Source organism: Ctenopharyngodon idella, chromosome 21 (assembly GCF_019924925.1).
Source record: "Ctenopharyngodon idella isolate HZGC_01 chromosome 21, HZGC01, whole genome shotgun sequence".
Lineage (NCBI taxonomy): Eukaryota > Metazoa > Chordata > Actinopteri > Cypriniformes > Xenocyprididae > Ctenopharyngodon > Ctenopharyngodon idella.
The window spans coordinates 28,191,789-28,215,151 of record NC_067240.1 but is presented as its reverse complement, the minus strand read 5'-3'; the positions used below and the strand labels follow the sequence as shown (position 1 = coordinate 28,215,151).

General features: G+C 36.8%; 1 protein-coding gene across 2 annotated transcripts in view; it reads right to left on the bottom strand.

Moving 5' to 3' along the window:
• Positions 1-23,363, bottom strand: part of stk10 (serine/threonine kinase 10) — a 57,232-nt gene that overhangs the window by 31,582 nt on the left and 2,287 nt on the right. For both annotated transcript variants that reach the window (XM_051877310.1, XM_051877311.1), the window contains exon 2: positions 11,952-12,116. In XM_051877310.1, coding sequence (XP_051733270.1) covers positions 11,952-12,116 — 165 coding nt within the window. The remainder of the gene's footprint in view (positions 1-11,951; positions 12,117-23,363) is intronic.

The window sequence follows — 23,363 nt, the reverse complement described above, 5'->3', positions numbered from 1 at the left end:
TCATTTTGTTTTTGCAGTCAAAGCATGTTCTTGAATAATTTTGTCAATTCTTTCTCTAGATTAATGGGGTAACTGCCTCTCTGTTTAAGGTAAGCCAAGAAAACCTACTTTTGGCATTGCTCGCCAAAATAATAACTGACCAAGATCTTTACATACCGTAATTGGTCTGTCACTGACATTAGTTTGCAGGTTTGCACGCTGTTCTCCAAACGATAAATACCAAAACAGTTCCTAAATGTCATTAAAAATGTCAAAAAAAAAAAAAAAACAACAGGAACTGACAGAGAAAAGGAGAGTCTTCAGATGAGTAAAACTGATGGAATGTGTCACAAATATCATTTGCAGCCAATCAGATGATAGATCTTGATCTGATCCTGACCTACTTTAAGATGAGGAGTCCTCATGCGTCAGTTTTTTCACCCAAAAATGTATACTGTGCCATCATGTAATGTCGTTCCAAACCCATATTACTTTTTTACTTTAAGGCAAAAGGAGATGTTTAGCAGAGATGTTTATGCTGCTCTATGTCCATACATTGACTGAAAAATTACAAGGCCCAATAGTCCATATGACTTATGTTTAATATATTTCAAATCTTCTAAAGTCATACAATAACACTGTATGATGCACAGGACTAATTTGTCACTGTAACATTCTTTAAATTCATATGGGTTTGGAACAACGCGATTAATGATTACAGCATTTTTCATTTTTGGGTGAACTACTCCTTTAGGAATGTACATCATTAGACATATTCTTCAACCAGAACAGCAGAGTTTTTGATGTCTTGTCGATACTGAGCCAAAACTGCAAAAGTATTGAAAGTGATTTGTTCATGAAAATACTGTCCCACCAAAGCAAAGCTCACCGCCCTCACGGGTCGACCCAAGTGGACTGGTAAACACAAGTGTGTATATTTAGTGATGGAGGCGATAACACAGTGACACAACGTTTTATGACTGCCTCCAAGATACATAAACTGCATACCAAAGCGAAGAGACATGGCGTCCAATGTATTATCTAATAAAACTGCTATTTTCTGTGATGGCCAGCAGTTTCACCCCTGAATCCCTCTGCTTATATTTATACAATCAGACAGATATGCAAACAAACACATGAGGGACATCGCACTATTATATATTTATTTATTTAGTTACACTTACTGGTGGTTGGTTGCCAGGGCATTGCTATGTGTGCTTGTTAGGGTGTTCTGGTTAGTTGCTATGTGGTTATTAATTGGCATAGTTCACCACACAACAAAACTCTGTATCTTGTTCTTCCAGCAGCGACGTCAAGGTATGACAACGATAATCTCAGATATTAATTATGTGCTTTATTTAATACTAAAAGAATGTTATGCGTGTTTGAATATCATTATCATTCTGAAAGCGATAATGGATAAATCACCTCAGATGTTGAAAATAAATGAAAGGAAAGAAGAACTTTCAAACTCTCAGTTTCATTCTGAACAAACAAGTGTATTCTCTGAAAAAGACTGTTTCAGTCACTCTGTATGTATTTTTAATAACATTAAAAACGAGTTTGATTATGTACCTTGCCAGTGCATTGTGCTTGCAGAGAGACTCCACCCACACACTTCTGTTTGGCTGTGATTTTCATAGTCATAGAGCTTCTGCAAGAACCAATGAGGTTCATTCTCGTGTGTTACGCAGCACATTTGAGCTTCAGCAAGAACCAATGAGGTTCATTCTTGTGTGTTACGCAGCATATTTGAGCTTCTGAACCAATGAGGTTCATTCTCGTGTTACGCAGCACGTTTGATCTTCAGCAAGAACCAATGAGGTTCAATCCTGTGCGTTACGCAGCATATTTGAGCTTCTGAACCAATGAGGTTCATTCTTGTGTTACGCAGCACGTTTGAGCTTCCGCAAGAACCGATGAGATTCATTCTTGTGTGTTACGCAGCACGTTTGAGCTTCTGCAAGAACCAATGAGGTTCATTCTTGTTTGTTACGCAGCACATTTGAGCTTTTGCAAGAACCAATGAGGTTCCTTCTTGTTTGTTATGCAGCACATCTGATCTTCAGCAAGAACCAATGAGGTTCATTCTCGTGTTACGCAGCACATTTGAGCTTCCACAAGAACCAATGAGGTTCATTCTTGTGTGTTATGCAGCAATGAGGTTTGTTCTCACGTGTCAAGCAAGTTCGGTTAACCTTCTGTTTATAAATGTGAATAACAGCCTAAATTCAATCTGTTCATCATATAAAGTGATTGTGTCTTTTCAGAAAATTTGGACTAAACCACTCAATTCATATGGTTTAGTTTTACAATCTCTTTATGAACTTTTTGAAGCAACAAAGTGGTAGTTGCGTAGCTGTCAATGGAGAGACAGAAATTTCTCGATTTCTTTAAAATATCTTCATTTGTGTTCCAAAGATGAACAAAAGTCTTACGGGTTTGGAACGGCATGAAGGTGCGTAAATGATGGCAGAATTTTCATTTTTTTTCTTTTTCAACTCTTTAAATATTTTATCATTATATAATATATAGTAGTGCTTGCCTTAAAGACATGCATCTGTGCTCGCCATAAACAACAGCAGATTATAAGGCTGATGTCACTAAACAAGTTCGCCTGTCGCGTGATCCAGCTATTATATAATTGTTATATGACAGGACTGGCTATCCCTCCAGGATGTTTCCCTACCTACAGCCCGAGATGCTAGCATAGGCTCTACCATTCCAGTGACCCTGCATGGGGCAAGCAGTTTGGATAATGGATAGATGGATAAATGTTGAATCACAGCAAACAGTAGACACATTTACTCTTACCTAAACAAAAAGACTCACTTTCAGCATATTCATTACTGAACACATGCAATGGCAACACTGTCCAAAGAGTCACTGGCCCGACGGATAATCCAGGCGTTTCCAAACAATAGACCCATGACTCTGTGTTTACAGAGGGGATGGACAGAAAGTGCATATCCAACATTACAGCTATTATTACAAGATCACTAGGTCACTAGGTAGCATAGAAGCAATGGTAACTTAAGATTTGATGATTTGTGGGTCAATGACAAATAAGCATAAGACAAAATAAAAAGTGTATTCATGTTGGTTTTGGGGGGAAAACCTTGAATACATGTCAATGTTCATATCTTCAATTTTATCTAAAATACATTTATGTAGATATATTTTTAAATCTATATCTTTATAGAAATGTATTTTTATATAAAATATCTATATTTTTTGCCATATGGGGTATCTTGAATTTATAAATATTTTTTTTTAAGGGTTAGGTGCTCATGAGGTTATTCAATTTGAAATATGAATGTGGAATAACAGTGCCATAACAGTGCCAAATTATTTAATTATTTGATATTTTAAAGTGAATTTCCGACCTTGGCATGCAGTCATATTACAGGGTCTATGATATCATTTCCTGTTATTTTTTTTTTTGTTTTGTTTAGTTTTTTTGGTTTTTTTGGCACATGACAAAAAAATTGCTTCCTGCATTTTAGTTGTACATGCAGCTTTGAAGTTTTTTTTTTAAATATGAAAGATATTTTAAAACACAACTGCTCCACTTCCTGTTCTTAAATTTTTTTACACCACCTTGACATTTTTCACTTTATTCCTCACAAAACAAAATCAATTTTAATTCACTAATTAAAATCAATAAAAGAGGTGTATCCAAGTCATTGCCTGTATGAAACCCATAGTTAAAATAGTTAAGAAACCAGTCACTGTGAGTTTAGCGTCTACGTCCACGTTACTTTCTTACTGAAATTTCTGAAATGTTCTAGATGACATACGGCAATGCCCACAGGTACAGGAAGGCAGAACAACCAGTCAGACCACAAGAACAAAGTCGGATTGTGAGAGTCTGAGCAAACGCGCACACCGGTGAGATTCCTTGAGCGCCTACGCACATATCTCAGGCAAATGCAACAAGAGGTTAAACAAACAGAAACGATCGAGGATTCAATGAGACAATTCCACAACACTGTTAACAGATGCGGGAGTCAATAATGACTGACTCTGGACACGTGCCCTGAACCCTATTCAACCTGCTTAATAATTAATTATGATGATTATCACTTTCACCTCAGGGGCACAGAGCTCCACGCTTACATTTATTCTTAAGTAATGTGCAACAGATGGCTAAAACGACTTCATTCAAGTTCTTGGTAGAGTGATGAGCCACGATCACAAATGAATTTTCCATGACGCTCTAGAATGAAATATTTTGATGTAGCATGCTGACAACAGTATGGAAACTTTACATCCACCTGCCTACTATTTTTAATAATATGTGAAATAATATTATTAATATGTGTGTTAAACAGATCACTGAATGGACATTTTGGTCATTTTATCTACTAATTTTGTCTACTATTTTTGTCTTCTCATATTGTTTACTCATGGGGCTTAAAAGACAACTAACATTCGGAAATATTATCAATTTGACACTATCGGATAAGACTGAATTGAGCTGACTTATAGTTTTACAGCTGAAACTAAATGAAACAATTGCAATATTGACAGTTATTGAACTAAACTGAATCAACACTGAACTAAATTTAGCTGAATAATGACGTCTATAATGTCTTCTATAAAATTGCTTTACAGCTAAAATTGAAGTAATTTCATAATTGATGAATTTTGCACCTTTCCTGTTTCTTTCTATGAAGCTACTTTGAAATCTGTATTGTATAAAGCTCTATATAAATAAATGTGACTTGACTACTGAGTGCTCGACAGATAAATGAGTAACATTTACTGAAGTTCAGATTATAGCCCGTTTAATTCCTGATAGACATAGCGTCTTCAAATAATACAACAATCCTATATTGGTGACCTTTGCTGAGATGTTAGACATAACATGAGTTATCTGATCTAATTGTTGAGGCACATTGTATTGAAGCAGAGAAGAGTGTGTGATGGCGATAAAAAGAGGATAAGAGAAGATTATGTTGCAGACAGAGGAGAGACAGCAGTCTTGAGCCGTCATCCTTTATCCGGCTGCTTAATTGGATCTTAGAAGCGACAGTTTACAAGAGTTTACAAAACCCCACAGCTGACATGTGGTGATCAAGACGGTGATACACACGTGAGTCCAGGCAGAGATATGGCACGTTTGACCCCTGACGGATGAGGGCAGAGATCTTCACATACGTTACATGTTCACACGGCTGCTGACTGCCACAGACTTGAACAACAAATCAGCAGATAAATGATAGGTGGTACACTGGGGCCCAGGTCAGGAAGCAGCAGACAGACTGGCTAAATCGACCATCTGCTAGCTGCCTCACGTCACAGAAGTCAGATAAATCCCAACACACAGAAACTCTTTCACCTAAATATTATCACATAGAGACTGGGTCTGTACCCCGAATTAGTAAATACAAAAAACTTCCAAACCCAAAAATACGCATTGGGAATGGCATTTACAGACATTCTAAACTCTATTGGAGTTAGACAACACGTGTCAGGACCCACTCATTGTCGTAATCATACTTTAGGTCTTATATTGTCACATGGAATCGATATTGATGCAGTTTAAATTCTGCAGCAGAGTGATGACATCTTAGATCATCATCTAGTCTAGTGTATACTACATTTAGCCAAGGCTGCAAAACCGCCACCCTGCCAAAAATATGGTAGAAATATCACTTCTACCAATAAAGATTGCTTTATAAATAATCTTCCTGATCAGTTTCATCTCCTTAGTATACCAGATAGCTTAGAAGAACTCGATGTTGCAACAGAAACTATTGACTCTCTCTTTTCCAGCACATTAGACTCAGTTGCTCCTTTGCGCTTAAAGATGATTAAGGAAATTAGTCCAACGCTGTGGTACAACGAGCACACTCAGGCCCTTAAGACAGCAGCCAGAAAAATGGAGCGCAGCTGGAAGAAAACAAAACTAGAAGTTTTTCGCTTTTTATGGAGAGAGAGAATGATTGAGCACAGAAAGGCCTTAAAACTGCTAGATCTGCTTATTTCACAAATCTTTTAGAAGAAAATAAACACAACCCTAGGTATTTATTTGATACAGTGGCTAAATTAACGAGAAATAAAGCTTCAACTTCTGATGTTTCCAAACAGCACAGCAGTAATGACTTTATGAACTTCTTTACTTGCAAGATTGATAATTTCAGAGAGAAAATTATAACCATACAACCGTCTACTACAGTATCGCGTCAGACAGTGCACTGTAGTATCCCTGAGGAAAAAATCCATTCATTTACTGCTTTAGGAGAGGAAGAATTGTCTAAACTTGTTAAATCATCAAAATCAACAACCCTGTTAGACCCTGTACCGAGTAAGCTATTGAAAGAGATGCTTCCAGAGGTCATAGATCCTCTTCTTAATATCATTAATTCATCATTATCACTAGGATATGTACCGAAAACTTTTAAGCTGGCTATTATTAAGCCTCTTATTAAAAAAACCACAACTTGATCCTAGAGAATTAGTCAATTACAGGCCGATCTCGAATCTACCTTTTCTGTCAAAAATACTAGAAAAGTCAGTATCATCGCACCTATGTTCCTTCTTAGAAAGAAATGGTATCTGTGAGGATTTCCAGTCAGGATTTAGACCGTACCATAGTACTGAGACTGCTCTCATTAGAGTTACAAATGATTTGCTCTTATCATCAGATCGTGGTTGTATCTCTCTATTAGTGTTACTGGATCTTAGTGCTGCATTCGACACTATCGACCACAACATTCTTTTGAATAGACTCAAAAACTATTTTGGCATTAGTGGAATTGCATTGGCATGGTTCGTAGTAGTAAACGAAGAGATGTCATATCGATCACAAGTTCAATATGGAGTACCACAAGGCTCAGTACTAGGACCGTTGCTTTTCACTCTGTACATGCTACCCTTGGGAGATATCATTAGAAAGCATGGCGTTAGTTTTCACTGTTACGCTGATGATGCTCAGCTCTATATTTCTTCGCGCCCTGACGAAACTTACCAATTTACAAAATTAATGGAATGCACAAATGACATAAAAAATTGGACGACCACCCTAATTCAATTTTTATGTTTTTCTTCCAATGTTTTGAGCATCGCGGACAGTGAGCTTGCTGTGCCTGGTACAGTATTTTCTGTGCTCTCCTTTTTTGCGTCCGTCTTCAGCGTGTCCCATCTGGCCTGTATTAACGTCCTGTTTATAGACTTTCTAATATTTCCAAACAAATGACATTTTGGTAAATGACTGCAATGCAGTTTGTGTGCAAGTCCGGAATAGATATCAGCCAAAATAAAACTAAAAACTGGCTAGTTGCCAATTGTGTGTTTGGAGCAAAAACCAGCCACTTTCGATTGATTACTGGTAGGCCGGTGCATCTCTAAAATGAGATTTGAACAATTTTGATTGAAATCAAATTTTCATTACAATTTAATGAATTTGCATTTGAATTTACAATGATTTGCATCATTTGAAGGGCCATTTTCTTTCTGGTTACCGCTGATCATATTTTATTGCTTTATTGCTGATTATGAAGGACTCGAGCACAAGGATTGACTTTGACTATTTAGAGAACCACAATAAAATGGAAATAGAGGTGGAGATAGGATGGTGGTAACAGTATGAGATGTTCATGCTCCATCCAAATTTTCAATTTGAAAAGCTGTGACAATCTCTGTGGGATTTATACCAGTTTTGATGTAATACGCAAACATTTAAGACCTGATTTGCATATTTAAAAGGTTGAAATATGATTGTTTTGAAGTGCATTTGAAGCTTCATTTGGAAAGATCCTATTTACCTGTAATACAGTCCCATCAGAGGAAAGTGCTTTAGAGACAATAAATGAGAATCACAACTGTGGGAATGTGTTTTTGTGGTGTTAATATGAAATTGAAACCACATCAGAAATCCCCTGTGCTTCACACACATAAATACTGTTCAAAATGCCTGACGCATGTATTACTGCATTTTGCATACTATTAAACATAGAGGGCAGGTGGCTGTACAGTTTCCATTCCATGTCAACAAACCAAACATCAACATCTTTCATTCTAAAGCATGAAGGAAAATCCTTGATCATGGCTCATCCCTCCACCGGCACTTGGATAAAGTCCTTTTAGCCATCTGTGGCGCATTGCTTACTTCCAAATGTAAACAAACAAATGGCCTAAATGCTTGAGGTCTGTAGACAGTCTGGTGCTTTCAGTTCAGCATCTGTATCACCAGATTTGACACACTCAAGTCAAAAAGAACAAGTGCTTGTTATGTTTGACAACAAGTGTGCAGCAAAACCCCACACACATTCCCATCTGAATGTTTTTCATCGAGAGATTTGTCGACCAGACGCCTCGTCCACACCCAAGTATGTTTGTCTATATGACACAACTTAGGATTGCCCAGAAAGCTATGCCACACGCCTCTTTCTTTAGTATGAGAAACAGCAAATGTAACATATGCAAATGCTATTTATAAACTTTCCATCCATTACATTTGTAGCTTTAAAACAATGAATAAATCGACAGAGCGCTGCAGGGATGATGTAGTTTTGTACGCCAACCCAGAAGTTAGAATCACCCAGATTCCCTCGACAAAAACCCAATAGGATTTTTCCATTGGCTTTTGGATTACTGAAGAGGTGAGCTTTGTGACCAATAAAATTTTATGTTTTTTACTCATTTTGACTGTCATGATAATCTTCACAAATGAATGCCAGATGTAAATAGCTAAACCTAGGATATAAACGACCTATAGTCGTAGAATAGTTTGCAAAAGGGCAGATATAAACGCAAAGAGGCTGACAAAGCGGACTAGTTAAGAAGATGAGTTTACATGTTTGGTGTAATGATGTTTTTTTTAATGAAAACCTACAGTATGTAGTCGCATTTAACCACTTATTAGCAACTGCCTTTTTAAAGATAAAAGACGGCATTACTGATATTATGACAGAATAAAGACCTTATTTCAGGTATTTAACCAAAAACCCATTGACTTTTTTTGGCCTACAAAAACATTACTCCTGTAGCACTCTATTGAAAAGGAAGCAAAGAAAGATATCCATCTATATATTTCCCAACATAAACTATATAAACTACCACAAAAGGTACAACTTGGTAGGTAAGTAAAAACTTGTTTGTTTGTTTTTTTTCTTTCTTTCTGCTTTATTGTTCCCAAGGCAAAAAAAAAAAAAAAAAAAAGTCTGATTGCTTAGAAGTAAAGAATAAAGTAACAACACACCTCTTTTCAACAAGTCATACAAGAATTTGGGGTATCATTCATGCCCATTGCCAAGTTGCGTACCAAACTTTAGTATTTAGGATTAGAGTAGTTTGTTCAAAAGGAAGTCTTATTCAAACACCATGAGACCTGGAGCCACATCTTCCAGACAAGCAAATTTACCCTTACACTGAGGAATTCCAGCAATGCTTTAAACGGCTCCTCGTGAAAACTTGCTTTTACAGGCAGAGTCCTTAACAGCATGTCGTCTATGGTCAACGGTCCACCACAATCACCCACATTTACTTATCAACTCCAACTTAGTTTTTAGCTATACTTGTCCAACCCTGATGAACAACAGTGTGAACTATGGTGATTAGCAAATCATTTACATATAGACATTATAACAAAAACAGCTATTTAATTATTGCTGTACTCAGTAGCCACATTCGCACAGCAGCAGCAGCATACAGCCCTGATTTAGAGTGTTAAATATGGTTATTTGGGCTGCACGATATTGAATGAAAATGCGATAATTAGTTAAAGGATTAGTTCACTTCAGAATTCAAATTTCCTGATAATTTACTCACCCCCATGTCATCCAAGATGTTTATATCTTTCCTTCTTCAGTGGAAAAGAAATTAAGGTTTTTGAGGAAAACATTCCAGGATTTTTCTCCATATAGTGGACTTCACTGGGGTTCAACGGGTTGAAGGTCCAAATGTCAGTTTCAGTGCAGCTTCAAAGAGCTCTACATGATCCCAGATGAGTAATTTTTAACCACAAATGCTCGTCTTGCACTGCTCTGCGCCATGCATTACGTAATCATGTTGGAAAGGTCACATGTGACGTAGACGGAAGTACTGATCCAGTGTCTACAAAGCGAACGTGCAAAGACTAAGTCAAACGCCCTTTACAAAAAAAGGTAAAACAACGAAGCTGCACTGAAACTGACATTTGGACCTTCAACCCGTTGAACCCCAGTGAAGTCCAATATATGGAGAAAAATCCTGGAATGTTTTCTTCAAAAACCTTCATTTCTTTTCGGCTGAAGAAAGAAAGACAAACATCTTGGATGACATGGGGGTGAGTAAATTATCAGGAAATTTTAATTCTGAAGTGAACTAATCCTTTAAATAATGTGATGTTTAATATGCGATCCAATAATGCTTTGTGTAAAATCAATTTAAATTTTATTTAAGATATATTAAAAAAATGAAAATTATATAGCCAATATATGTTTCATAGTCTTTCTGGGAAAAGAAAGCATCACTACTTCTTCTGAAAGTGAACAGCAGTGTTTTAGCTTTACATAAAAAGTAATGTCACAAATTTATATTCATTTGTTCATGTCAGTGTAAAAAATACCAAAACTCTTTGCTCAAATTGGTAATATTTAGTTATAGCAACCTGAAAACTTAACATCAAGAACATCCAGTTAAACAAAAACACCTGAATCTAGGGATGGACGATTAGTTATTTTTTGTTATTTTAATTTATCTTTGTTATAAGAACAAAGAGGCAAATTACAAACTATAGGACAAATACATTAAATCAAAGATAAACAGTGCTTTAAGTTTTTCAAGTAAGTCTACATTGGATCTATTTAACAGTTGCATTCAAATAAGAAACAATACAGAAACTGAATAATCAAATGTAAAACTAAAACACTGCATAGTCTTCACATGAATTAAATATACATTGATTCATATTAAAGCTACAAAAGTTATTCAGTCGAGAGCAGCGAGTGATTTTCTCTTTATCTTTTGTTGTTTGACAGACAGCAGCAGGTTTACTGTATTAGGCTGCTGTCACTTTAAGAGCTAATGCACAGATCCTATTGACACACATCCCAACTGTTTATGTTCAATTAAAACATAACCGACTGTGTTTACATGAATACTGGCCAAGACAAGCATTCTGACATAACTGTGTGAATTTACCGTTCCAGTGCAATAAGCCGCGAAAGAGAATTGAATTCGGGATCGCATGTTGTCTGAGAGGCGGCTTTCTGTGTGCGTGCTTCAGATGTGTGACAGCGTGAGTACAGCAACGAGTTGTTTTCCACAGCATTTTTGTGCTTAATAACATCAAGTAAGTCATGTAAGTCTGCTATATGCGTCAACATAAAACTTTGACTTTTCACAACTTTTTAAAGTAGCCTATTAAAATCATTCAGATATGGCGAAATCCATATTACGATATGTACATTTGCAATGCTTCGATATATCACGCAGCCCTAACGTTTATGTTCATGCACCGTTCAGTTAACGAGAGTGACAACAGTATTTAATAACCCAACTGACATACTTAAATTTTTCAAAACCACATTTTCGGTAAACGCTGTCCGTTATTTAAGATTGAGTCAACTCAATGGTCGTTGTCGCCCCAAATCGTCAACGGTTGCTTTATCATTGCAAAAAGAGGTCAGTCTGAACACCTCTTGAAGTTGCGATGAAACGGAAGTAGCGACAGATTATTTTCTTTCATATTGTGACATACGTTCAAGTGTAACAGATTATCAAAAAACAAAAGATGTAGGGCGGCACTTGATTCTGTAGCTGTTGAGAAGTGGGAATTGCACTCAAAAGTAGAGGCAGATGATCGAGAGGTTGCAGGGGCGGGGTTTAAACAGTCTAAATTATTAGAGAAGTCAAAGTCAAACCATTTTATTTTATCTCCAAAGATTATTAATTTAAACCCACTGAGCCATTCAGATAATACGCAAGACAACACAATTTGTAGTTTTTAAGAAAGGTCAGTTTGGTCAGTTTAACCATCTTACCGAGAGTTTGTTGTCGTAGAAGAAGGCATCGAGCAGTTTGACGATGTACTGATGGTTGCAAGATGCTAAGATGTCGATCTCCACCATATAGTCCTCCAGCTCCTCCTCACTTTTGGTTTCGATCACTTTAGCTGCAGCTAGCACACCGGTTTCTTTATTCTGGGCCTGAAAGACAAACCAGTTTCACATCAAAACACAAAGTCAGCGTGATTCACTTTACTAGGCTACATCCTGCTGATATATCTTTTCCAATCCATGCTCGTTCCTTTGGTGCGGTTAATTCGCCAGGCCTCTGGGATTCTTGTTTAGTTTGCCATTAGAGCTGAAATAATGGGCATTACTGCAGTTTGAGGAGACACTGTGGTGCAGTCAGTGAACTTGATGCTGTCATTGATAAAGGTTTGATGGGGCATAAGCCCAAAGTATACATTTACACAAGGTTTCTATGCGTACACAAGGGTCAGCGTACAGTGAGAGTGATGCAAATCTCGTCACCAGAATAGTACTACCTGCATGCGCACTGAATTTGTTTTGCACTAATCAGTTGCTCCAAAGGTGGCTGTTGTTTCACTGTAGAAAATGAAACTAAAGAGACAGAACAACAACAACCGACACCTGCATTGACAAGTGCTTGTGTGAGGGGGTTATGAGATAGACGCAACTTTAGTTTAAAAGAAGCCATTTTAATTGGTCATAACTTCTGGAGAACAATAGCGCAGACGCTGGACAAAGATTTTTCTAGAGTGCATGTGTCGACAGCCTCGTTTTTTTCATAAGATGCTTTCTGTTATTTTAGGTAGTTCTCATCACGCAGATGTATGCTCATGTGTTCGTTTTCACTAATAAGTTTGGTTTGAGTTAGTTATTTGATGCTATTAAAAAGGGGATCATGATTGACAGCTGTGCTTGTGAATGAGTCTGTGGGAGTGGGAGTGTGGGCGGGACCTTGATGCCGCGGCTCCACCTCAGGATCACTACTGCGCAGACTCGGGCTTCGAGCGTCACTGTCCATCTTTTTTTACAGTCTATGGTTCGCGCACGCAATCAAATGGAGTATACGCTTTCAACTGTACACATATGCTAGCATATGCTTAAAAAAACGAAGTATACTTTGGGCTTTACTGGTGTTTGAAGGGGAAGGATCGAACAAAAGTCATTTTATATTTTAATGAAAGATTTTTTTTCTTTGAAATATCATGCATAAATAAATCTCTGCATGGATCAATGCTAATAATAATGTCCATGATAAAGCCAAAAAAATAATAAAACTAAACATCTACTTTGAAATAATGTGTCAAGTTTTTAGAAATGTACTTTTCTAAAGTTTCAAGTTGTATTTTTCTACCTTATCTTGGTTGAATGTTTTTGAAAAACTGTTTTATTCCAAACTTTTTTTTTCAATGACTCTTAAAAATAGTCGTAATGTAACCATTAAGTAAAAATTATTAAAGGGTTAGTTCACCCAAAAATGAAAATTATGTCATTTATTAACCTTATGTCGTTCCACACCCGTAAGATCCTTCGTTCATCTTCAGAACACAAATTAAGATATTTCTGATGAAATCCGATGACTCAGAGAGGCCTGCATTGACAGCAAGAACAATCCCTTTTTCAAACAAAAAGTTACTAAAAACATATTTAAAACAGTTCATGTGACTACAGTGGTTCAACCTTAATATTATAAAGCAGAGAGAATACTTTTTGTGCGCCAAAAACAACAAAATAATGACTTTATTCAACAATATCTAGTGATGGACGATTTCAAAACACTGCTTCATGAAGCTTCAAAGCTTTACAAATTTTTTGTTTTGAATCAGTGGTTCAGAGCGTGTATCAAACTGCCAAAGTCACGTGAACTACTGAAGTTTAAAAACACTTATGACGTAACGAAGCCCTGTTTACTGAAATCATGTGATTTTGGCACTCCGAACCACTGATTCGAAACAAAAGATTCGTAAAGCTTCGAAGCTTCATGAAGCAGTGTTTTGAAATCGCCCATCACTAGATATTGTTGAGTAAAGTCGTTATTTTGTTATTTTTGGCGCACAAAAAGTATTCTTGTCGCTTCATAACATTAAAGTTGAACCACTGTAGTCACATGAACTGTTTAAAATACATCTTTAGTAGCTTTCTGGGTGTTTGAAAGTGTTAATTATCTTGCTGGTAATGGAGCCATCGGATTTTATCAAAAATATCTTAATTTGTGTTCCAAAGATGAACGAAGGTCTTACAAGTGTGGAACGACATGAGGGTGAATAATAAATGACAGAATTTTCATTTTTGGCTGAACTAACTCTTTAACATTTTTGCTTACACCTTGAATAAATGTGAGCGCACACATCTTAACGATAATTTTAATTATTTTCAAAAATATGTGAAATATTTTACAAGGTATTTTAACAAATATCATGAATGTTAATTCATAATTATGTTTCTAAAGAGTCAAACCACAGCATTTTGAACTAACCTTGTCATAAAGATTAAATGATCTAACATTTTTAGACTTCCTGACCTTGAGGGTCATTATGCAGGTGTTCTTTATATGATATCATTTTCAAGTTTTTTTTTTTTTTTTTTCTCTGCATTCACCATATGACTTTTTGATTTCGTTTTTCAAAAGCTGTGAAACAGTTTTGTTCAGATATTAGACCAGTTTTATCACCTTGCATGTGATATCTGACAACGCGTTGGGAAACGTGTTAGTGTGCAGCGCTAACTAACTGAGGTGGAGTCAGACGTTGTGGTTAGCTGGCCGAGTTTTTAGAGGAAACAGTGTTGGCAAACCACTCAAAAGCAAGACTTCCGCTTATTTGTCAAGCATCTTAACTAAAACATGATTTGACTCAATAACAAAAAGTAAGACTTCTGTAAGTTTGACTGTGATGGTTATAATCAATAAAAAAGTAATGAGAATGCTAGGGTACTGTCGGTGTTCACTATGTGGTGCTTCTGTGTTTTGGGTGGTTGCTAGGGCATTACTGTGCAGTTGCTAGGGTTATGCAGAAAAGTCCCACTGCAAATGGTGAAGATGAGTCACATCCTGATGTGATGTTTGACCAAGTAAACAAAACTAACATCTTATCCTCCGTTCAAAGAAATATGGGAAAAGAAACACCACACCCTCTGAATATTAAGAACCATGTCAGAATGCCTTCACATCTTATAGAAAAACATCTTCCTTTTCACGACCATTACTTCTGTGACTAAAAACATACGACCAAAAGATGAATGAGGGCAATATGGAGATACGTAATGGTGTCTGAATTCTCAAAACTGAGATACAGAACGTCAGTGAAGATTGGGTGTAGGAATGTAGAGGTGTGAAAAAAAAAAAATCAAGTGTGACAATAATTCACACGGTTTCATCTGTTTACATTAATTAACCACATTAGTTAACATGAACTTATTATGAAAAATACTTCAAAAGCATTTATTTATCTTAGTCTGTGTTAATTTAGCATTAAACAAAAATCAAAAATTATATCTGTTAATATATAATAATCCATGTTTAAAACTACTTTAATCATAAAATCTTCAAACTTAATGATTTTTTAGGGTTCACACTGTACTATTCTGACCATGATTTGGTCATCCGAGACAAATTTTGTGGGAGATTCCTCGGATCCCAGGCCAAAACCTGTCGTCTTTGATCGTCAGTTTGACATGTTCATCACAGACAGCCGATTAATGTCCATTGTGTTCAAATTCTACCTCAAAACTCTGGCAGCATCAGAAGATTTGACACACAGTCCTGTACTGTGACTTCTCCTACGACAGCCGTCAAATCAGAAACCAATAGGAGTGCAGAACCTTGCTCAATACACATCTTCATTTTTTTCTTTTCAAGATGATCAAAATAACACTAGGGATTGTTTTTGTTTGCTAGCCACCATTCCTATCCCGCATGTAACTGCAGCTCACAGTCACTGAACAGAACAGATTGATGATGTAAAACCCTGGATGAGTCCTCTTGTGTGCGTCTGTTTTTAACGTGTCTTGACTGCCGTACAGTCTGACATTAATGACAACTGAGATCCCACAGTGAGATACGGCTTACAGCTTACAGTCTGACAAGCAAAGGACTATTATAAATCATACAGTGTGCACCTGGCTTCAAACTTTCTAGCCAGACTTTCTCAAGTCAACATAAAATTTACAAACAAGTTTTCTGAATGTGCTCTCACTACTGCCTTTCATCGGTTGGACAAAAGAGAGATTGAAGATGTGACATGGCACTTGCGTCATTCCGTGTCAAGTCAACCAAACTTCAGAAACTTCCCCAGCTCAAATTTTACATTTTGTAAATATTTTTTTCTGAAGAAAGAAAAAAATATAAATAGCAAGCATAAATAGCAATGAAAGACAAAATATTAAATATCACAGGTGTATATGTACTGAGTAATGCACTATTTTGTAGAGGGGGATCAAAAAGACAATTTTCACCTGAGATTTGGAGCTAAATTAGAGGAGTGTAAAAATGACTTTAGAAAGATGGCAGCAGCATTATTTTATTTTCACACAGAGATTGGTAGATCTATTAGTCAAATCTGTTGACTTTAGCAATCTTTGTTTCATTATATGCCAACTGTGACCGTTCAAAAATGGGAAAAAGCACTTCTTTGCATGTCTGTAACTCAAAAAGTATTAAAGATCTCTCAATATCCTTTTAGATTCTGGTTCTTAACAAAGTTTCCTTTTGGTATCTTAATTTTTAAGGCCCAACATGGTTCATTTCCAGAGATATGGGGATCTCAATGCAGCTCCATGAGTAAACTGGTAAACTGTACACATTTTCAGTGGTCAAAAACCAAATGTGGGTCACTTTGCATACAGCTGATACTGATTTCTTTTTTTAAGAGGAATATCTAAAGAACAAATAATGTTGAAACTAGTGTTACGTCCAAGGACGTATGTTTTGTTTTGTTTTGTTTTTGTTTTTCCCTTTCTTCCTGTTTTTTCTCTCACTACTTCCATAAGCAGGAAGTAATGGCTGCCACCTGACTCCAATGATTGGTGTTCTGACTTGATTGGAGGAGGAGAGAAAGCTGTGGGGGTTTAAGCAGCACCATTGCACAGAGCAGAGTGTGTGTGTGTGGAGGCTTCTTTTCCCAACCCAGAAAGACTTATTTGTTATTTTGACTTATACCTTGTTGATTAATTTTTTGTTATTGTGTTGACACTCTTGTTGTACTTGGTGCTACCAGAAAACCCTTTTGTTTTGTAAGTTATCATCTCTTTTGTACATACTTTTGTTATTGTTTCTTTCTTTACTAAATTTATATTAAATATTTGGGGAAGGGTTAGTAGAGAGGTGGGTGCCATTTTCTTTATATCTTGTTTTCTCTTGTTTAAGCTAGTTAGAGAGTTAGTTTATTATTGTATTTTGTTTTCTTTTCTTTTGTAGTTTAGTTAGAAAGAAACTAACAGTTAGAGGGTTTATGTTTGTTATTTTGGCCTTGCCCCCTCTTGAAGCCTTAAAACCCTCCCACATTAGTAAATAAAAGAACTTGTTTTTTTATTTGGTCTTTGTTACAGCTCTGGGGTTGGGAATTGCACCTTTGCTGCCTCCACACATCTCACCATTTTTATTCTGTTACCTGTTCCTTACCCTAGACTAGCTGGGGACGTAACACTAGAAATGTATCTCGTTTTTTCCTATCATTTTGACCCCCCTCTACAAAATAGAGGATTACTCAGTAAATATACATCCATGGCATTTAATATTTTGGCTTTCTTCTTCTTCATTTATGTATTTCTTTCACCAGGAAAAAAAACAAAAAAAATCAGCCTGGACCTCTGGTTGAGTTGACCCATTAGTGTTTGAACAGTGAAACTGAAACACACTTTCAAGGGCTCATCGCCTCAAAGAAGCATAACCATAAATAAGGCCCCAAATCCACTTACATATCCATTGAGAGGATTATGGCACCTGTTCAAGGGGGATCGGGCAGAAGTCAAAGCTTCTCATCTGAGCTAAATATGCTGGAGGGCCATCAAAACAACACCCTGAGCAACAACGGCAGAATAGTGTACTTTCAACCCTGTGTAATGGTTATTTCAACACACCCATAAAAAGGTACACCTCTGTTTACATCTGCTGACACTGACACCACACCTTAAGAAACACACTCGTTGGATGATGACATCACTGTTTTCTGCAGGACTGCTATATAGATGAAATTAAATATTTTAAAAACTGATGATGATCTTTACAATGGAACTGAATTGACATTGAACTGAATTCAGCTGAACAATGGCACTATTTTCTTTTAGAGCTGCTGTACAGCTGAAATACATCATTGAATCATTTTTCAATTGTTTATCACTGTAAAGCTAGAGCTGTACAGACGATGATGGTTCCTTGTTTTGTTTTTTGTTTTTTGGGGTTTTTTGGGGGTTTTTGGGGGGGTTTTTGGAGGGTGGGTGGGGGGATTCCTTTTAATTATTTCAAACTGTTCCAAAAGCCAGTTTTATTAGAATGTATGGCTTAAACAACACATTTTTCAGTACTCAATTATAGTACAAATTCAAAAAAGACATGCTGAATTTTACTACAATAAGATTTTGTATGAAGCTCATGGTAATGCTGCGTTCACGGCATGTGGTAATTACCATAAATAAGACAACACGTGACGGTGTACTTGGAGCTGTTTGCATCCTCGGATTTGGACTCATACGTTTATCTTGTACTATTAACTTTAAAATTAATCTTCGGTGGTCGCGTCGTACATGTCATAGAAAATTACGAGTCTAAAGTTGCTTTTGAATGCTTTTTACAAGTCAGAATGGTTACAGTAATCACAACATGGCGTGAACGCACCTTAATTCCAGCACTACATGAAAAGGTGTGTTCAGGCCATGTTGTAATTACCACTGTTAAGAGAGTCCAACTTGTAAAAAGCGTTCACGTCCGCGTAGAACTCGTTGCAGCTTGTAAACTGGGAATTTTGTGAGAGCCTGACCACTGCAGATACATTTAGTCCTTGATAGTGGTGCCATAGGAATGCATAATTCCCAGTCGGAGGTACATCATGTGTTGTCATCTCGAAATTACGGTAATTACGACATGGCATGAACTCAGCAAAAGCATCAAGATGTCACATGATCTACAACTAGTTACTGAAGGCCAATTGAAAGAGAAATGGACTATTTGGTAATCATTAATGATGAGAGATTTTAGAGGATTTTGCAATTAACAGAAATATTGAGTTGATCTCAATAAAGTATTATATTAAATATAGCTGCGAGCAGCAATTATCGGGGTTCAAGCTCTTTAAGGCCTTTAAGCGTAAAAAGGTATAATGTTTTAATTAGCAAGCCTGTAATTCTCTCCATCATAGATGGAAAAGGCCAATACAGGCAATGTACCATAGGAAATTTATGGTTTATTAAGCTTTTTAATGGTTATGGAGGTTGAGCCAAAAACCTAGGACTAGTTTGCCAAAGTTGGTTTTTGAAATAATCTCCAATATTTAACGAATGATTTAATGGACAGCGGTGGTCCAAGAGGCAAAGTTGCTCAGAATGAGTTGTTCTACCATGTGGTACGAATGTGGTGGGCATGTGTGAAAAATTGTGTGATACACAATCCTTTACACACATGAAAAACGCCATGGCCTACCCAGTGGCCGACTTCTTTCGAATTTCTCACAGGTCTCTAGGGGCGTGAGTAAAACAGGCCCAGTGAGTTTCTTTCGGATTGGCCTCCGTTAACCTAGTCTGATGGCTGTTCAAACTTCATTGGACGATGGCAGACATGTTTTTTGCGATACGTCAATGTCCTCGCACAATTATGGCACCTCGGACGAAGACACTGCATGCCAATTTTTAAGTCGACTGGACTAACGGTAAAGTAATTATAGCCGTTTTTTTTTTTTTTTTTTTAATGTTATAGCGCCACAAAGTGGCCAGTCGCAGCATCCTTTTTTATGCGACCACAGAATCAGCGTTTACATAGGTGAGCTGAATTTGGTAAATATATCTCATTCCTTTCACGAGTAATAGTCATTTTAGTAAAAGTGGCTCCACCCATTTCAAACGTTTTGGCAGCCCTTGGGGACCTTGAATGGAAATTTCAACTTTTTTTGATAATTATTGACAATCAGACTCTCGCTGCACTGGTTTGATTCCAATTGGGCCAAAAACCTAGGACTAGTTCGCAAAAGTAGGTTTTTAAAAAAATACCCAAGAATTTCGCCACGGCGAGCACATCTGAGGCATGCATTTTGTCCATTATGATGCCAAGGATTCCAATGACATAAGACATATTTATGTGCAAGCACCACTGTAGCCTGAATGAATTGCCATAAGGAGATAAGGAAACTAATAAAAAAAGATATTAGATCAGTTTAAAGGTGTTGAAGCATTGTTCTGTAAGGTTATTAACTTTACATTCTTACACAAAAAACCAAGTAACCTTGTGCCTCAAACAATATTATCTTTAAACAAAAGCTAAGCCTTGAACTCATTTGTCACTATCATTGCATTTATTATGATAAATGGGGCCAATTTCACAACAATTCAGTGACCAAATGAAACTATTTCTAAAGAGTAGCATGACAAATACAAATTCACTTATATGTACAATTATCTCCCTGTCTTAAAGTTTAGCACAATGACTCAAATGGTTTCAATGAATTGGGCGGCAACTGCAAAACTACAAATAATAATGGAGAGAAACAATGAGGCCTCAACTAGATCCTTACAATGTGGAGCATGGTGTAGTTTAGCTAATATGCAGACTATGTTCATCTCCACCCACAGAGAAGACGCTCTTATCATTGTACAGCCAACAGCACTGAACACTGGTGATTAGCAGACCTCAGGACTCTACACCAGAAACACGTGATTTCATCTCAAACTTCACTCTGAAGAACCACCATCACTCTAAGATCCACATGTCAAACTTTACCCCTGACAGGTTGCTGTTCACACGGCAGCCATGTGCTTCCACACGTGTTCCATCAATAATTAACAATCAAAGAGCTACTCAGCATTAACTAACCGAAATACCATGAGAAAACACTTCACTCCTCCTCAGCTCTAAAAGAATCCAACTGAACTGCAACCAGCTCCATATTCAAACACTGAAAGACATCTGCAAATATTTGAATTCCTTAATAAATTATGTGACATATCTGAAATTTGGTCATGATTCAATTGAAATCAAATCTGTTATTTTGGTGTGATTCACAATTTTGGTCACACTTTAGATTAGGGTCCAATTCTCACTATTATCTAACTATTAACTTTGACTTATTAACTCTCAATTACTGCTTATTAATAGTTAGGGTAGCTGTTAAGTTTAGGTATTGGGTATGATTAAGAATATAGAATATGGTCGTGCAGAATAAGACATTAATACGTGTTTTATTAGTTCTAATAAACAGCCAATATCCTAGTAATATCAATGCTAATAAGCAAATAGTTAATAGTGAGAATTGGAGCCTAAACTAAAGTATTATTCCAATGATGTAATCTTGTAATCACGTTTTTTTTGGAATCATTTTGAGGAAGACTAAAAAATAAACAAAATATCTGGCATTACCGCCTTCTGTATTCAAGTTACGAAGAAAGTGTAAACTGGCGTCATGTTAGTTAAATAGGGAAGGCATAGGACGTAGCATAAGCTTTTTGAACTGCAAGAGGTTTACACTTTCTTCGCACGCTGAATACAGAAGGTGGTCTGGTGGAAGCTAGATATTTCACTTCATAACTTGTTAAATATGGATTTTTTTTTTACATAAACGCATTGCTTCGCTTCAAAAGGCCTTTATGAACCCTGTTCACTGCCATTATGAAGCTCGGATGCGTCAGGATATTTATTAAAATATCTCTGATTGTGTTCATCAGAAAGAAGAAAGTCATATACCACTAGGATGGCTTGAGGTTGAGTAAAGCTTGGGCTAATTTTCATTTGAAAGTGAACTAATCCTTTAAGACTGAATGCACTGATCCAATATACTTTTGCGTTTTCTTTCTCAACTGTTTATGTTCATGTAAGACATAAATGACTGGGTTTATTTGCAAAGACATGGTCACTTTGACACATAAGTATGTGTATTTAACCGTTAGGTGGCAAAAAGAACTCAGTTCAGTTCATCAGTTCATCCATTTTCCAAACCACTGGTCCAATGTGGGTACAGCGTAATATCATACAGGTATAAATTCCTTTTTAATTGATTATTAAATTGTTTAATTAAGGTTTATACATAGTTTCCATGACAGAGTTCAAGATAAATCGTAACAGCAAGCACAAACTATGCAAAAGCAGCAGCGCTTCCGGTGCACTCGGTGTCCGAATTCACTCACTCGTTTTCATTCACTCCTTCAAGTGGACTATATTAGTGGACTAATGTAGGGAATAGTAAAAGGGGGGCGATTTCGGACACAGTTGTCTTTCGCTGCTTACTGCCCTTCAATGGTTTAAAATCACTTGTATTTAAAGCGCAATGCTTAAAAACGCATGCAAATGATAAGTGTAACTGCGATGACAAATTTCTACCGGTCACCCCCACAGCGAGAGGTGAGAATTACCAATTTTTTGCTCTAAAATGTTAATCTTTAAACACTAATTCTGTGAAATGGGCGTCAGAACGTCTGAAATAATTATGATTAGCTATCAGTTACGTTGATAAGCCTTAAAATGTGTTGTTCTTGTTGTTTTTCAAATGTATTGACAGTCATTCTAGAGTAATTGTGATATCTCGAGGATGAGGAAGTATTGTACATTGTCTAAAGTGCAAATATATAACAGTATAGATAGTTTTGTTGATTATAATGAGACTGTTCTCGCTTTATTTCATCATCTCTCGCTGTCAGTGTAGAGGTGTAAGTGTATTAAAATCCCCTGTACGTGTTCACAGGATGTAGTTTCATAGAGCCGCGCGTTTCAACATGTCCAGGAAAAAAAAAAAATCAACAGTAGAAGGTGTAGGAGTTTGATGTCAGATTTGAGATTTCATGAAGATTAATTTACCTAACAAAGACTGATAAAAGCAGCAGTCGGAAAAGCTGTTTAGGCTTCTACACTTAAAGCAAGACCAGATGATCTGAGCTGTAATATAGTTTTGTATTGTTATTAGCACAGCGTTTTCATTGTTTTTAACAAGTTCTTGAGTCAGATGAGTCTGAGGTCTCAGAACAAATCGCAAATGTGCACAAAACCTTCATATTATGGGCATGTATTATGAGAATTGCCACATTACAGTATTACTGGAAGGCTCCACTGTGAAAGCTGTCTTTATTGAGGTTGTATTTAACCCCAGTCAACCTGGTAAGAGGGTTACAGTGACCGCTTGAAATGTCCTAGAGTTCACAACACTCTGTTGGGGACAAAAGGCAAATTCAGCGTTTCCTACACGAGGGTTCCTCTCCGCCTATCGAAACTGCAGCACATTCCAGCATCTTCCT